We start from the raw sequence: 18478 nt of genomic DNA, 5'->3' as shown, positions 1-18478 counted from the left end.
CCTACTTGGTGCCAATCACATTTGTATCCATTTGCATTGGTACTAATATACATGTTTTATTCTTCTCTATTTGATCAATATCTACATTCATTTTTCTAATCCAATATTCATTCTCCAATGTATATTCAATTGTTCTTGGCTCAAACTCACATAGTATACATGTACCATTCTTCAACTTGTTTCTTGTCATGACTCCTAAATCTTTGTCTCCAATGATTTGATCAGGTGTGTGATGTCTTCTCATGTATTTTGGTAAAATAAGTTCAGATCTTCTTTCTCATTGTTGTAGTTCACTTGGTCCAATTTGCTCATCTTCTCTAGATATTTCCTTTTGTAACTTGACTTCCTATGTCTTATGTTTGATCTCCTCTATCTATGAATCAACCTTTGTAGCCCGATGCTTAATAAAGCTTCTTTGTTGTAACTCGACAATGTTTATCTATTAAAGCTCAACCACCTCATTCTCTTATTCAGGTAAAGTACTTGGTTCTCCTTCATAGATGTATACAAAGTTTTTATAATCTCCAAGTTCCTTCTTTCATTTTCCTTCATTATTTTCAGCAAATTCACCAACTCTAACATTTTTCACTTTCCAAATTTTTTTTAGTGTTAGTAGTCAAATACTTGTATGCCTTGCTTTTAGTGGAATATCATAAGAATATATCTTCATCACTCTTTGTATCAAGTTTTCCATTCCTTGAATCTTTCAATGTAAAACACTTACTTCCATAAATACTTTGAAATAATTGACATTAGGTGCATAGCCAAGCCATAGTCCAAAAGGGGTTGTCTTTGTACCTTTCTTGACTTGAAATTGTTTAAGTGTATAAGCAACAATACTTACAGGTTCTCTCCAATACATTTGTGAAACATTCTTTTCCATCATTAGTGTTCTTGCATACCCCATGATTTATTTGATTATTCTTTTAGCTAACCCATTTTGTGGTGGAGTCCTTGGTGCAGACATTTGTCTTTTGATTACTTTATCATTGTAGAATGTATTGAACTCCTCCTATATGAATTCACCTCTTCTATCTGATCTCAAGCATTTCAAAATTGTATATGTTTCCTTTTCAACTCTAACTAAATACCAATTAAAGATTTGAAAAGCATCATATTTGAGAAACATCATAGTCATCATTATAGAGAAGTTATCAACAAATAGGATAAATTACTTGTCACCATAATAACTTTGCACTCCAATAGGACCACATAAATCAGTATGATCCAACTTCAAAATATCACCAAAAGAATAGGTCTTGCTCTAGAAACTAGACTTTGCCATTTTTCCCATTTGACATTGTTTGCACATCACTTTATCAAAATTTCTCAATCTTGGTAATCCTCTTACTCTTTTCATACTCTTTTCATCTTACTAATGTTTACCAAACTATCAAAGTTCACATGACACAACCTCTTATTCCATAACCAAACATCTTGAAATTGTGCAAATAAACATGTATTTTTAGATATGTCTAGATAGAACAAGTTGTGTCTTGTTTTCTCTCTACTTCTAATCAGTTCACCATTAACATCATGATTTTTGTCTTCTTGTTTTGAATTTCAACTTGGTATCTTGAACTATTCAATTGTGCCACACTCAACTGATTTTATTTCAGCCCATTAACCCAATATGCATTGTCACGTCTGATCTTTTCATTCAATATAATAGATCCTTTACCTTTCACATAACATGGTGCATCATTTCCAAACTTAACACAACTTCCATATCATGCTGCATCTTTTCAAACTTACTTGTGTCACCAGTCATATGATGTAAGAAACCACTATTAATTATCATTTATCATTCTTACTAACATGTGAAATAAGAGCAATTTCCTCAAAATTTTCATCTTCATCAGATTCATCTTTCATTGCAATATAAACAACTTCTTCATCATGTTCATCAGAATCACATTCAAAACCATATTCTTCAGTGATGTAACAAGATTTCTTACCGTTTCCCTTGTAGTTTTTATTACCTCAGTTGTCTCCAGTGTCTCTCCCTCCTCAGTATCTATTGTCTTTCCTTTCCTCATTTTCATCTCTTTTAGGACACCTTGCAGCAATATGACCAACTTTATTAAGTGTAAAATAGATTATATGAAGTTTACCTTTGTATTTGTCTTTTCCTCTTGGTCACCTTCTTGCCATTAATAATTCTAGATCCTCAAGGTCATCATTTGATTCACTATCACTATCCACAAGCTTACTTTTTGAACTTTTTCTTCTTTTAGATCCATCAAGGGTTAGTTGAGACTTTAAAGAAGATTCAAAACCAAAGGTGTATAATTATCAAAAATTGACAATTCAAATGCAGTGAGTCTACCAACTAGACTATCCAAGGTTAGGTCATTACCAAGTGTACATTGTAGTTCTTGTATTGCTATTACTATAATGACATAAATAGGAATTAAAGTTATTAATACCTTATTGATCAAAATCTCTTCAGTTATGTCTCCTCTAGCACCTCTAATTACATTAACCACTTCTTTGATTTAGCCACAATATCGGGCAACAATTTCTCCTTCTTTCATTCTCATGTAATCAAACTTGCCTCTCAAACTTCAACTTTAGCCCTTAACCCATTTTTGTCTCTTCAATGAATATGTGCCAACATATCCCAAATTTTCTTTGGATTAGTGCAATCCTTCACATCATCAAACTCAACATAATTTAGGAAGATGTCGGATCTATCATCATTTGATTGTGCTCCTTCTTTTCTTTTATTTTCTCAGTTGTCATGGGTCTAGGTACTTTTATGTATTCATTATCCAAGTAGTATAGTGTATTATCTCCAACTCTAGATAGACACAATCTCATCAAGCATTCGTTAGAAATTTTTTCAATGCTGCCCTTGGGATTTGTGACAAGGGCTTAACTACCTCTTGTGTACTATAAGTTGAGTGGTTGTATTGGGCATTGATAGATTGGTCTTTCGGTGTAATGACAACCCCACTCTAACAAGTGGTATCAGAGCTTGGTTACAATTTTGAATCCTCAAACCCTTAGGTAACATTGAGGGAGAGGTTGTTAGAAATTCGTTCAGTGCTCCCCTCAAGATTTGTGACAAGGGCTTAACCACCTCCTGTGTACTATAAGTTGAGAGGTTGTATCGAGCATTGACTGATCAATCTTTTGGTGTAATAACAACCCCGCTCTAACATCATTGTTATGTTGTGAAGTTCTCTTTGTTCATCTTGGGTACCTCTCTGTTGTACATATTGATATTTAGCTTAAGTTCCTTCAAACTTTCCTTGCAAGCACCACAACTCTGATACCAATTGTTAGAATGATTAGAATAACTAAGAGGGTGGTTGAATCAGTTATCCTTGGGTCCATATGTACTAATTCAACTTTTAACAACTTCATAAATCCACTCGATCAATATAGCAAATAATTAGTAATTCAAATTATTCATATCAACATTTAGCTCTTTATTTTAGTGTTAGCCAAATTGTAGAAGAATATAATAGTAAATAACATAACACATGAAAAAAACATTCACACAAGTATGACACCATTATTTAATGTGGAAACCCAATTTAGGAAAAACTGCCAAGTACATGCTACTACTTTTTCACTCTTCTAAAGTGGGCTCGGTTAAGAGCCATCCCTGTTAAAGGTTACAAAACACACTATTATGTGTGACATGTTAAAGGATTTAATCACCTTGATAGGAGTGACCTTATTAGAGTTCTTCAAAAACATCCCATCAAAATGTCACCTTGATTAAAGGGTTTACAACATGACTGTTAGGTCAACCTTGTTTAAAGGATTTTACTACAATAATGGTTAGAAAGTAGTGACTAGGTTGACCTGATAAATTACAACTCACTTTACATGTTCAGATCTCCATTAAGCTCATTCATGGTTCATTGACCGGTCTTCAATACATTCTTCATCTCTGATCTGCTTGGCAACACCTCAAGCAATCTCACTATCACCAACTTCTCACTTTTCCTCTACAATTCTTGTTCTTCCATTAACTCTTCACAAGTTCACCAACCAACCAACATGTAAAATATCTCTTATGCCTCCTTAAATAGACAGGTTTAATCTTTGCCGCTTAAACATAGATATAGATCTTAGGGTTTTATCAAATTCATTAAACTTATTCGTCATTTTGTCTTTCTTCTTCTTTCCTTGAAACTTATGGAAACTTCTCATTGATTTTTTTGCTTAGATCATTTAAAAAAATTAATTCATACATTAAATATACCATCTCATCAATCCTCATCTTCAACACATTTTGACTATTTCATAAATTTAATTGTGTTGGCCTCATATCTTGATTCTTTCTCAAATTGTTAATGTGCTGACACTCAGTCATCAATATGTTCTTCATCTTGGTCATCATTGGGTAGCTTAGTGGCTACTAATTTATCTCACTTAGCTTGCACTGGCTTACTTGGTCATCATTGTTCTCGGTCACTACTTTAATTTTCCTTCTTCTTGCTTGGTCATTATCATCACTAGACTAATACTACTTTGCTCAGCTAATACTTATGTTCCTTAATCTTCTGCTCAACAATTCTTAGTTTTCTTCATTGAGCTAGTAACTCGTTACTTGGTCAAACTAGAGTTTTGCTTAACTTCACAACTTCTATCAATCATCTCTTCTATACTTCAACTCATCTTTCTTCTTCACTTAGTACAATGATCAAACATAATATTATCTTGTCAAATACTAACTGATCAAGTGCCCTTTGTAGTTCCATGATACTCACTTCTCTTTACTCAACCATTTTACTAGTTTGTCTTGTTATCTTTCTTTCTAAATCCTCTTCATCAATCAAATAATACTCTACATTGTTAGCAAATGTTTTACTGGTAAGGGTTGACATCAATGACAACATAAAAATTGTTCTAATAGTTAATTATCGCATTCCTTTTCAAAAAATTACCTTCTTCAAAAATATCCTATTACCTTTCAACCTTGAGGGAAGATCACCCTCGCCACCAACCTTTGTCATCCCAGCTTGGCCGATCGACGCCTTCTTGGTGGAGCCACTAAGAATCCAAATACATGACGACCATTTTATTCATGGAAAGGTCAAAATTCCTCCTTCAACTACCTCCATGCTTTTTCTATTTCCATCTTAGAAGTCATTTAATTTACTATCTTAGGCCACCACTAGAACAAAAACCTTCCCACCTCATTCCCTTCCTCCTTGTTTGCAAAAAATTGACTATAATTGAAGTCGCAGCTTGGGAAAGCCCTATACATAACTGAATCAATCCCCACAATCTGGTCTTTGAGAAATAAATCCTCTACTACCCATTGGACTACTGTCATTTCTTTATTTAATTATAGACCCCATACAATTGCAACAACATTTGCTTGTACCTTCCAATGGTGTTTAAACTCTTGGAATAGCCAACCCAACATCCTTTGCACAATATCAATCACTCTCGGTGTTAGACATAGAAGGAGTAGTTTCAGTCTCTTGGCCCTAGAAGGCTTTTTCCTATCTGCGAGTCCTAAATGTGAAAGTTGGTTCCATGACTCCAAACCACTTAAACCCAAACCATTATTACCCATTCCACTTCTTAGTGCCAAACAACACCTACCTTGCTTATATAATTATTGCAATTAAATCCTTAGTGACATTCCCTACCTATCGATGTTAGATTGACACACTTAAACCACCACCAAAAAGGAATTTGCCTTTTTCATAAATCTAACTTTTCCTTATAATGATTGCAATTGCCAACATTCATTATTATGGGAAGTTTATGGGTGACCATCACATTTAAAAGGGAGTACTATCACATTACAATAGGAAACATTTAAAATTTATTTCACCATTACCAGTGAAACCTCCTTCACCATATTTTAAATAAGTATGACCTCCACTTAAACTACATTTCACTCAAATTCACTAAAAACACCTTCAGCCGATGACTATAAAATTCAAAATAACTATCACCTTCTTCTTTAAAATTAACAACCCATTTCGACAACATATCTGCTCCACCATTGCCTTCTCTATAAATATGACTAATTTTAAAATCCTACTGAATTTCCAACTCCTTTCTGATAGCTACCACCAAATTCTCAATATTTCATGCTAACATTTTTTTTCATTCTAATGACCTCAATCACAATTAGAGAATCCCCTTCTAAGTGGATCTTTTGCATTACTAATTATATTGTACACTTAACTGCCAACAAATTTTCTTTTAACTCTGCACAATTATTTGTTCCTTCTAATAGCTTCATCCCTCCATAGGCTATTGTCTCTCCTATACAGTTTCTCACAATGACACTAGCTCTAGATGGATATGGATTACCTTTAGCAGCACCATCAAAATTTTCTTTCACCCATCCATCATCTAGGGCCCTCCATTTAATTTCTCTTCTAGACAAAGCTTCCATTTTATCTTGTTTCTTACAACCCATTTTTCTAATTATAATCCCTAACCATTATTTTTGAATAACTCCATCCTCTTTAGAGAAACCCACTTTCCTTGTATCACTATTAAAGGAATCAACACTCGTTACTTCTTCTATGGTATTATCAATCCTCTACATCAAATTTACAATTGACTCCACCTTATCCTAAAAGATGTGTCTATTCCTTTCCTTCTAGATCTCCCATGTCACAATAGAAGGACAAACCCTCCATACACTAGACAACAATAATCCCTATTTAATCCATGGCCATGATACAAAAAATTTATGTAAATTTTTAATCCATGGTCCCTGCCAACATAGCTTACTTTGCAACATTTTTCAACAAGTAGTTTCCACCTCATAATTAAGTAACAAATGATCCATTGATTCTACACATTTGTTACACATCACACATTTTGTAGGGCCTTGAAAACCAAGTTTTTTCCTTCTTTCCCCTGTAACGATCCTTCCCCTCATAGTAAGTCATGCAAAATTTCTTGCCTTTGGAAGGTAATCTTTATGCCAACACAAGTCCCCAACATCAAAGGTTTCCATTCTTCCTTGAGACAGTAAGTTATAACCTAGTTTCATAGAGTGATCCCTGAAGGAGGATGCACACCATCATACTTCATCCCCATGATCAACTAAGCATACTTCCTTTTTTTTTGAAAATAACATCCTTAAAGAGGCTTGTTGCTAATCAAATAACCCCTTCACTCTCCAATCCTTCCGTTTCCATTCCTTACCCAACGGTCCCTAAACCTCTATCAAGTAATCTCTTATTTTCACTCCCCACCTAGCACAAAGAAATATTTTCAACTCCTCATCCTAACAAACCTCATTGACCATAGTGTATCCATTCCAAGACTCCTCTCGAGATTCATTTTCCTACCATCCCTAATCTTCCATGAGACATGGTCAGTAATCACATGTCTATATGAAACAATAAAGTTCCATATAGCAAGACCATTTATTAGATTTTGAATTGTAAAAATTCTTTCTACTTCATTGGAATCCAAATATTTAGCTCTAAGAATTTTAACCTAGAGCTTCTCTAGACTCTTAAAAACCTACCAAATTAACTTAACTCCTAAAGCCATGTTCATCAAACTCCAATCTCACAAACCTGCACCCCCATACTTTTTGGGTTTATAGATTTTATTCCAACTAAGTAAAGGGAGCTTATCACCTTCCCCTACACTATTCCAAAAAGATTTCCTCTTTTTTTTGTTCCACCAATTTAATCACTTTTTTTGGGAATATTTATATACATCATTGAAAAATGGGAATAACAAACACTACATATTTAAGCACTAGAATGCACCCTACAAAAGTCAACCATTTCCAAACCTCCATTCTTTTCAGATATTTCTCCACCAAACCTTTCCACAAGTCTATCCTATTTCTATCATGAAACATAGGGATCCCTAAATATCTACTTGAAAAAGCTCCATTTCTTATATTTAGGATCCTACAAATTGCTCTTTGTTTGCATAGAGGGGTATTAAAAAAGAACACCTCAGATTTATGGCAACTAATTATTTTCCCTAAAGCTTTTCCATATAAGTCAAGAGTTTGTTTCATAACCCTATCCTTCCTTTATGAAGCTTCTCCTATTATAAAGGTGTCATACACAAACTGGTGGTGGGAAACAACATCCACCCCTTCAACAACCTTCACCCCTTCCCACAACCCATCCATTCTCTTTTTACATGTCAATCTACCAAGAACTTCTTCCAAAATGATAAAAATGAATGGGGAGATGGGATCCCCTTGCCTTATTCATTTTTTTATCTCAAAAAAACTATAGGGGCTTCCAGTAACCAAAATTGACAAGTGCGGGGTTGAAATACAACTTTTCACCCAATTTATCCACCTAAGGTCAAACCCAAACTTCTCTAACACCTTCACTAGAAAATCTCTATCAACCTCATCATAAGCTATTTTAATATCTAATTTGACCATTATTTTTGCTAGCTTCTTCAACCTAATGGAATGAATCATTTCATGAGCTATAATCACTCCTTCATAAATAGATCTTTCGGAGAAAAATCACCTTGTTCAATAGAAATCACCTCATTTAAGACATTTTCAATCAGTTAGGAACTACTTTTGCAATAATCTTGTCTAAGGTATTGGATAGAGCAATCTGTCCAAAGTCCTCAAAATTCTTAATCTCATCTTTCTTTGGTACTAGAGGTATAAAAAGTATTGTTCAAGTCTTTTAGGATAAACCTTCTCCTCCTAGATTCTTCCACCACTTCCTAGATGCCCCTTGCAAAAAAAATCCCAAAGGGTCTAAAAAATTTGGTAGGGAACCCATCCAGGCTCAAAGATTTATCCCTTCCAAGCCCCTTCAAAGATTTATGCACATCCTCCAAATGAAGTTTAGCATACAACATCTTATTATGTTCATTTGAAATGTTTTTTGGAATGTAGGAAAGCACTCCATTAATATCAATTTCTTCTCCATGTTCCTTTGCTCCTTTCCTTTTAAAGAAAGAAATAACTTCAACATTAATCATCCTAACATCCTTAAGTAATTCCCCTCCATATTTTCAATTGAAAAGATCTTATTATGGGCTTGCCTCATCTTGATAGAGTTATAGATTTTTTTTGTCTTTCTATCCCCTTCATCAAGCTAAGTTTCTTTAGACTCTTGTTTCCAAAAAATCTCTTCTCTTGTTAAAACCTCATCATATTCTTTACTCAATTTTTTTCCTCCATAAAATCTTCCTCTCTTATCCCATGCTCTATTACTTTTTCATTGAGATTTTTTAGAGACTCTCCCAAATCCAACTTTCTTTTAAATATATACTGAAAGGATTCTTTATTCTATATTTTCATCTTTTCTTTAAGGAGCTATAGTTTTTAAAAGAAAACAAAGGCTTAATTCCCTTATAAGAAGGGGTACTAGACCACCATTGTTCCAACAATTCTTTAAAACCAATAGTTCAAATCCACATTGCTTCAAACTTAAAGGGACATCTATCTAGAGATGAGTCCTACAATATGATTCCTATTTGAAAATGATCAAATCCATAGATAGGGAGTATTTCAGCTTCCACATCGAATTTACATTTGCCCAATCACTTGTTGTTGAGAACCTATTTAGATTTTTTGCTATATTTATAAACCCTGGTCATCTATTTTTCCAAGTAAACTCCCCCTTCTTGAAAGCAATTTCAAATAAACCATTCCCAACTACAAAAATTGTAAAATCATCTTGACTAGTTGATATCCAACCCTTTCCACCTTTTTTCTCTATTGAAAAAAGAATTCCATTGAAATCTCCTCCTTAAACAACCATCTCCTTAGACAAGACTTCCAGTACGCCAATCAAAGTCTGTCATAACATCTTTTTCTCCCTATTTTGAGTTGGCCCATAAACATTTATAACATTAAACTCATCTCCTAATTGTTTTGGACTTACCTTTAACCATTTCTAATTTTGTGCCTGTTGCATCATCATCATTAAAGCAAGCTAAAACTTCCAAAAAACTCCTAAACCCCTAGAAGCTCCCAAAGCCCCTTCCCATTAACAATTCCATCTACAAAACCACTTCTTCATTACATAAAAATCCTCCAATTTAATCTTAGTTTCTTGTAACAAGACCACATCTGACCTCACTTGATCAAGGCCCCTCTTAATCAAGAGAATATTGTTAGGGGCACTGCAACCCTTGACATTTGATGATAAGAGTTTTGTCTCCTCCGGGAAGAGGCATATTCTCTTCTTGATTTTAGTTTACTTTTCTCCTTAGCATTCCTTGCAATCTGGATCAAAGCATTTATTATTCTTCTTCCCCTTTTTTGCTTTTCCCCCACCTTTAACTTTTCATTTTTTTCCTTCTTTTTGAGATAGTGTTCTCTTCTCACTAAGAATCACGTTGTCTGAGAGACCCAAGCAGTCATCCATTGGACAATCCATCTCTTCCTCCTTAGAGTCACTTTCATCAGATTCTTCACTAGAGGCCTCTTCTAGGTTGAAAGAACCTTCCACATTTCTTATTGGTGAAATTTCAATATCTTTCACTTAAGTGTCCTCCATCTCCTCACCATTGTTCCCTTGTGTCTTGTTCTCTACCTCAAATTCTTCTAAAAAACACCAAGAGTCTTTATCTAGCTTCTCCATTCTCCCTGTGACCCTAGCTTTTTTGTTTTGTGCTTTTTCTAGACCTTGAACCATTTTTTGGGTGCCCAACACCACATTACTTTCCCTTAAAATTTTTTGACTATCCCTTTCATTTACACTACTAAGATTTCTAACTTGCATGGTTGCATGTGATCCTTTCACAGTAGATCCTACAACTAAATTCATCTCATTTTCCTCTAAGGTTGACCTCTCAACTAACTCCTGCATCATATTTGTGCCCTTACCAAAACAATCTCCATTCTAACCTTACTTTAAGAGGTTTTCCTGGTCTTTCAATACACTTTCACATTCCCAAGTTGCAACCCTTACTAATTTCTCCTGGCTAACAACATCCTTTTGAAGAGATGAGGCTTCAAAAATAACCATTGCTTGATTAAGGAGTTTATTTGCTTCTCTCTCCTTTAACTTTCCTCCCAAAATACAACCCTCTAACTCATGATCCTCACTTAAGTAGTCCACGCACACTTGAAGCTCCTCTTCTATAGATATAGCCTGTCTCAACACCTTTTCAGATAAGTGCAACTCCACCATTTCTGGTAAGGGATGACATGCATTCCATATTATACATAAATAAGGAAACATCTAGAAAGACATCATGTCTACCATCTCAATAGCCTCACAAACATTCCTATCTTATTTCCTATTAGCTAATAGCATTAGACTCATTCCAATATTCTTGATGGAGGTTTCTCAAGCCTATCCAAATTGGAAAAGATTGAATATCTTATTTTGTAGGATCAATGTTTGGCTCCCAAGGTTTCATATAAAAACCTCTCCATTCTAAGAAATAGGGGCTACTATTCAATATCTAGTTTCTGTCATGATTACTGTCCATAATGATCATGCAAAAGCCATTTTCTAGGGTTTTAAAACCTTTCACTTGATCCCATTTCCTATCACACCATTCTTTGAGTTTTCAAATAGTAGGTTGTTGTGCCCCCATTTCAGGAAAATAATTAAAAATAAAATAAAAAACTTTCTTTTTAGAAAACTTACAGATTCCAACCAAGACTAAAGTTCAACTTTCAAACTATCAACTATGCATCTCACCTTCTTAGGTTCAACTATAGTCTCCACTTATTGTTTCTCCACCACCTTTGGTCTCCAAAACTTATGGGCCATTGTGCTGAAATCCACTCTTCCTCCCATATTTGTTGAGGCATATCTTTTTATTAGGTGGGAACATTGTGATTGATTTCTGACCAGGTCCCATCCCCATTTTCTTCTCCATCCCAACTCCCAAGTTGGACTACCTTCCTTCTTTCCTTGCTTCCATGCCATTGATCATAAGTCTATCTATTTTTGCCAGAAAAAGGTCACCGATTTCTCCACTGGGCTGTACAAGAGAAACCTTGATGTTTACAAAATGACCCACCCTTCTCCTATAGAAAAACCCTCTTGAAAGCACCTTGTGGATCACTTCCATGACACCTAAACACTAAATCCCTGCTCTTTACCATCATGCCCAATATGTGTGTATGTATATTATATCTATGAAATAATATGTGGTAGTTAATATTATTTGACAAATAATTACAAACTTTCACATTTTATCTAATATTATACTCAAATACCAACCAATTTCAAAATAATAATTTGTAATATAATGTTAATACAATCAAACATTGATTTTAATCTTCTATCATTATGAAAATTTCCATAATCTAAACTTTATTGAGTTTATCATTATCCTAATTGCAATTGAGACCATTTATCATAATCCAAACCACATCCCTTACTCTATTTCTAATTATAATCTAACCTTAAAGATAATACTTATTTTAACCCTTGTTGCCAATCTAAAACTATATCTTAACCTTAAATCAAATTAAAATTTTGATCTAAACTCCAACTTTAATTAGAATAATTATGGTCTAATCCCTATTCCTAAACATAATTTTGACCTTGACACTTAAATTAACCTTACCTATAAATTTACTTCCAACTCTTTCTCAAACCTAACTATAACCTTGACTATAATTACAATTATAAACCTAGTCTTAACCATAAATCATAAGCATGACCATACTTGTAACTAGACCCCTAACCCTAATTATAATAATGATAGTAATGCTGACTCTAAACCTTAACTATGATATTGACCCTAACCCTAACCCTAGCCCTACCTCTATGAACTAAGTGTTTGTGTAATTGGGTAGAGGTTATGTTGAATTTTGAACTAAGAGAAGATCAATATTTGAGATAGCCATGGGAAAAAATATCTCTGAGACTTTTGATGCCTATACAATTCTAAAATTTCTCAGAACATCTTTGTAAATGAGCAAGCGTTTTCCCTTTGTATAGCACATCCCACCAAATAGAAGAATCCACAATGATGTTTTCTTCATGGAAACTATTGGAATGGAGAGGTTTGACACATTCCCAAGCTTTCTATATGTTTCTAAGCACTTTGGAGTCATTATGAGTGACAAGAAATATGGCAACAAGGATATCTCTAACTCTGAGGCCCTTGCAAGATTTAACCTTTTTAGGAAAAGCTACGATACTATTATGACAAATCAATACTTTTCCTATTTTAAATTGCATAATGTGAACTATATTCATTGTGTTCACTTTTCCAACCTTCTAAAGGGTTACATAAATTAAGCTTGGATTTGAGTTTGGTGCACTATAATTGTTTTCTACCTTTCTAATCATGCATTTTGCCATCTCTTTTATCTTTAGGTCTTTCAGCCATATTGAAATCACCCTAGGCCCATGGAACATCCCTAGGAGTTGAAAGATAGAAATTTGGTTCTTTCTTAATATTCATTGGGTGCATATATTGCACAAAACCCAATATAAGGGCCATTAATAAGATGATCCATATATCTCTGCTATAGGAAGAAATGTCTTGCTCTTTGGTTTTATCCGACCATTTGTTGGTTAGTAGGATGACACTACAACCTTTTCCCTTTGGCATGTTTTGTCGTGAAAAAAGTGGCATCCTACCAAATAATTCTAAGGCTAATTTCTAAAGCAAATTGAGTGGCCTCAACCTCTTGCAAGAAAACCATACCTTTATTCTTTACTATAGTAATCACTCTCTCACCCATATACTTTCTGTCCAAGAAATAAGCCCCCTAACATTCCACTAGATGCATTTTATACTCAACTCTTTATTCAAAATCTCACACTAGAAAATTCTATTTTCAAATGATATCAAAATTGTTCTCATAATAATGCCAATGCTCCTAAATGCAATCATTAGATCACACATAATATTTCTAATAGTTTTATTTTTGATATCATGTTAATACATTTTTAAAATCATGTAACATTAGATATATTTTAGAAGTGAACATCTTACACACACATGCGCGTGTGCACAAACACACACACACACACACACACACACACTTTTACATTTTATCCAATATTAGGTCCTCAAATACCAACCAATTTCAAAATTATTATTATTTGTAATAATGTTAATACACATCAAACATTGATTTTTATCTTCTCATTATGAAAATTTCCATAATCTAAACTTTATAGAGTTTATCATTACCTTAATTACAATTAAAACTATTTATTATAATCCAACTATGCCCATTATTGTATTTTTAATTATAATAAAATCTTAAAGATAACACTTATTTTAGCCCTAATTCACAAACTATAACTCTATTCTTAATCCTAAATCAAATTACAATTCCAATCTAAACTCTACCTTTAATTATAATAATCATGGTCTAATCCCTATTTCTTAACATAATTTGACCCTAACCCTTAAATTAACCTAATTATAAATTTATTCCCAACTCTTTCTCAAACCTAACTACACCCTTGACTATAAGTACCATTGTAAACTAAATCTTAACCATAAATCATAAACCTAATCATAATTGTAACTAGACCACTAACCTTGTTTGTAATAATGATACCAATGCTAATTGTAAATCTTAACTATGATACCAACTCTAAACCTAACCCTAATCCTAACCATGATACTAACCATAACCCTAATCCTAACGGAACCTCTAACCCTAATCATGATATTAATTCTAACTCTAACTCCTGACTCTATCCCTAATCCTAACCTTAATCCTAATCCCAAACCTAATCCTAACCCTAATCATATACCAATCCTAACTCTAAATTTGATGCACTAAAATTAATATTCTATTATTAAAATATTATTAAAAAGATTATAAATTATCATTCAACATTAAAATAATATAATATAACTTACATATAATTTTATATTATAATTAAAATAATAAAATACATCTATAAATTATTATAATGAAAAAAAAAAATCTCTCATATTGAACCCGGCCTGCTATTAGCTTATATACGGTCTAAAATTAAAAAAACGGTTGTTCAATCATATGCGGCAGGCCTACTTGTGACTCTTAACACGGTCGATGCTCATGTTGCATCGTGATCTTGGGGTGCCCTAACTGCGTTGATCCTGGCTTCTTTGGAAGCAGCGAGACGAGATAAGGAATTTATGAACTGAGCTGCCACAGTTTATTCAATCATGGAGAACGAAGCTAATGAAGATGGACAAGATGCCAAATGGTGTGTCATTTATCTACACGGCAATTCCTAAACCAACTCAATACATATGAAACCAGAATAGTTCCCAGGGTCCTTGAATATGTAACGTCACGCCCTGGACTGCGTAGAAATCAAGTTATGATGCCCTTGGGGTTTAGGGTTCAAAGTCCAGTTATCACAAATAAAAGAACATAAAGTAGTAGGTAGAACAATATTATGTATTTTCGTATTGCTGGTTAGAAAGTGGATTTGATTCGGCGTACGGTCTTTGATCGCAGCTCCTCAGCATTAACCCATGTTCTTAAGCCATAGTAGGAGATCAGAGCTGGAAAAGAACATGGAGTTAGTTTAAATTTCTTTGGCTCGTTAAAATCCTTCATTCATTCATTTAGCAACAGCTATTTTTTTCGCATTACGTCCTCTTGGATCAGTTTTTGGTTTTTGCATATGTCCTTAGTTTAAATTTCGTTGGCTCGTTATTCATTCATTCATTTAACAACAGTTTTTTTTGCACTGCGTCCTCTTGGATCAGTTTTTGGTTCTTGCATATGTCCTTCATGATAGCCATATCTTTTTCTGTAACTTGGAATTGTGCCCTTCCCACTGTAACCCCGTGTCTGCGATTGTGGACCTGGTGTTGGGATTCAAGTCCCTTGTCACACACAACCGTGGGCTATTCATTATAAGTCACAAAACTAATGGTTTGAGTGGTAGCAGCTGATAACTATTAGAAAACTTTATTTATGGCCATATAGCTATACGACGCCCTATGTGCTGCCCACTACTGTCGAAAAATGTTGCCTTGTGTATCTCTCACATTTCCATGTATGGTTAGCGTTTTCATACTATTATCAGATGCTAAGTAAAATGTATTTGTGTATTGGTAGGTCTGTAACTGTTTGAACTTTACTTCGTTGTTCCTTCACATTGGGATTGGAAATGCCCCTTAAATACCCTCCGCCCCAGGAGCCCCCCCCTAGGAAAGTTTGTTGAAGCTTGTGAAGCAATAGCTTGGATGATAAAATAGGCCATTATTAGTATCTTGTTATCTTGCCAATTAAAGTCTTGAAATTAGTTCTTTGAACTGTACAGCTACAAGACCCCTGAAGAGTTTAAAGAAGTTGAGGTGGGGCCACTTGTCAAAGAGTCACTTTCAGACGCAACAGAATTGTGGCTAATTCAGTTGCCTCTAACTCAAGTATTTATTCTTTTTCCCTATCGATGACTGCAAATTTTATTTTGTTCATACTCTGTTTTCATAATACATCTTGTTTCTAACTGTTAGATTTTAATATTTTAATGTGTATGGTTGGTAGCTTAAGTGGCTGTTGATAGGAACTTAGCTTGTTTCTAATGTTTTGTGTGGGGAATCCAATGCAGTTTGAACCTGCAGACTTTCAGGGGAAAGAGTTATCAATTAAATTGCCTGAAGCAGAGGGTTGGATGGGATCTGTGGAGAATTCTCGTGGCAAGTTGTACTGTTTTGTGCTGCCCTTATGAACTTATATTTGTAATATGTTCCTTTGATGCATATGGCGAAAGCATCATGTCACACATCTTCTTTTAGAAAGTGAATTTCTATTTACATTAGCAGAATTTCATTGCATAGATGAATAATACATCTAAAACAGATTCCTTTGTGCAGGGAAGTCATACGATATGTACTGTTTGGGTAACCAGGGAATGGAACCTTTTGCTTTTCTGCCAAGATCATCGACAGCTATGGGAGGTGGATATAAAGGATCCCTTTAACATGTTCTTTTTCTTGTTTTTTATGTTCTCTGTTGAATTTCTTAAAAGTTAAGTTGTGAATTGTTGGTTATTTCACATAGTGAAGAATTCTCAATCATAATTATTTCAAGCATTTCATAGAAAGCTGTACTTTCTTTCAACATTGATACTATAATCTATTAATTATGCCTGGCAACTGCTTTTTAATATACCTGGCAACTGCTTTTTAACATTTTAAACAGGCCTGAGGGTAATATATCAATGAAATCTAAGAACAGATTGCCAAATATGGTGCACTACAAGAGAGTTGTGATTTTGGTTTATAGAGTTCCAATTCAAGAGTGTTAACTTTAATTTTTTGAAGGATGCAGTTCAAAAGATTTCCCGTCAAATTTGTCTTCTAAATGCTAAAACAGAAAATGAGAATGCATCTGGAAGAGCAGATAGCTTAGTTGGTACGGTTTCCAAAAGTCAAGACCATATTAAAAGTAAGTGCTTGCGTTAGTTTTTTCTCTGAAAGTTATAACATTGTACTCTATTATCATGTTATTTAGTTACAATCAGTTTAAGGACCTGCTTCCTTCTTTGATTTCCACATGACTCATGAGTAAAATTACTTTCCAGGAGAGGGTATATCTCAGGATACAGGAAGATCAGTGGAGAGTGTTGGTCAGAAAAGTTCACATGCTGTAAGTGGAATCACTTCTGAACATGAGGAGCCTTCAACTAAGAAGAGGGCTAAGTTCTCTAAAGAGGAAAGGATAAATGGGACACCAAATTCTTCACGTTTGAGAAACTTGGAAGAAAGTGGGGCCTATGATTCTAGTTTGCAACAAAGTCAGTCTCATAAAACTAATGAAGTTAAAGTGGAGCATTCCACCGGGATGAAAAAGAAAAAACGTAAGTCTAATAGCGAAGAATAGTCATGACATATTTCTGTTATTGTTTTGGAAAGCTGATGATAAAAGGCAGTAGTTTTCTTCGTGTAAATTTAATTCTCAATATTTATATTTGTCAGTTAATGAACACTGAATTTATTAAATGTTTTGGGGCAAAATTTCATCCCTAGAAAATCTGGTCTCAATTTTTAGTGTCTTTTATGGCATGAAGTTTTTGTGGGTCTCTAAATGTGTTCTCTTATATAGATTCAGCAAAATGGTTTTTTCCCCAAGTTCAGAGAACTTGTAAATTATGGAATTTGCTGTGAATGTTGGGTAGCTCTTGGATGTAGCACACATTAGAAAGATAATAGTATACAGAGATTAATTCCAACCCGAGTTGCCACTTTGGGTATGGCATTGTTTCCCTGGGTTTGCTACAGCTTGTATGGCTTTATCATATATGCTAGCCATCACACTTTATGTGCAAGTATGTTGATATTCATGCATACTTGAGTGTAGTTTTTTTAATGACAAGTAGTTTCGTAGGCTTTAGTGAGGGCCATTATGAATTGAGTTTTATTGTTTTTGCAGCTTAGTAGTATCAATCAGAAGATATTTATGAATTGAGTCTTATCCTTTTACACTAAAGAGTTGGAGCGTTTTGTTAGTTGTTTCAATGGATTAGTCAGCAATTGGTAATCAACAATGTATACAAGTGGTTCCCTTCTTTCTTTTGTAGTGCTCCATATGCACTATTCTTAATGTACTTGATATATAATGTTGGTGCAAAGCCCATGCCATTTT

At 34.2% G+C, this 18478-nt stretch overlaps 1 protein-coding gene across 2 annotated transcripts; it reads left to right on the top strand.

Annotated features, from left to right (window-relative positions):
- The first annotated feature begins 14851 nt into the window (after nt 1–14851).
- On the top strand, nt 14852–17866 carry LOC149529010 (uncharacterized). 2 transcript variants are annotated; one of them, XM_089809561.1, is made up of 6 exons: nt 14852–15083; nt 16155–16260; nt 16443–16530; nt 16708–16791; nt 17165–17281; nt 17418–17866. In XM_089809561.1, exons 1-6 carry the CDS (start codon nt 15043–15045, stop codon nt 17714–17716), a joined length of 735 nt encoding a protein of 244 aa, XP_089665687.1. In that variant the 5' UTR covers nt 14852–15042; the 3' UTR covers nt 17717–17866. The 2 variants fall into 2 exon arrangements, with proteins under 2 accessions (XP_089665687.1, XP_089665688.1); XM_089809562.1 differs by having other exon boundaries at nt 14889–15404.
- The last annotated feature ends 612 nt before the right edge of the window (nt 17867–18478 follow it).

This window comes from Cupressus sempervirens, chromosome 11, assembly GCF_028749045.1.
Source record: "Cupressus sempervirens isolate cs-2001-9-10 chromosome 11, ASM2874904v1, whole genome shotgun sequence".
Classification (NCBI taxonomy): domain Eukaryota; kingdom Viridiplantae; phylum Streptophyta; class Pinopsida; order Cupressales; family Cupressaceae; genus Cupressus; species Cupressus sempervirens.
This window is presented reverse-complemented; position numbering and strand designations above follow the sequence as displayed.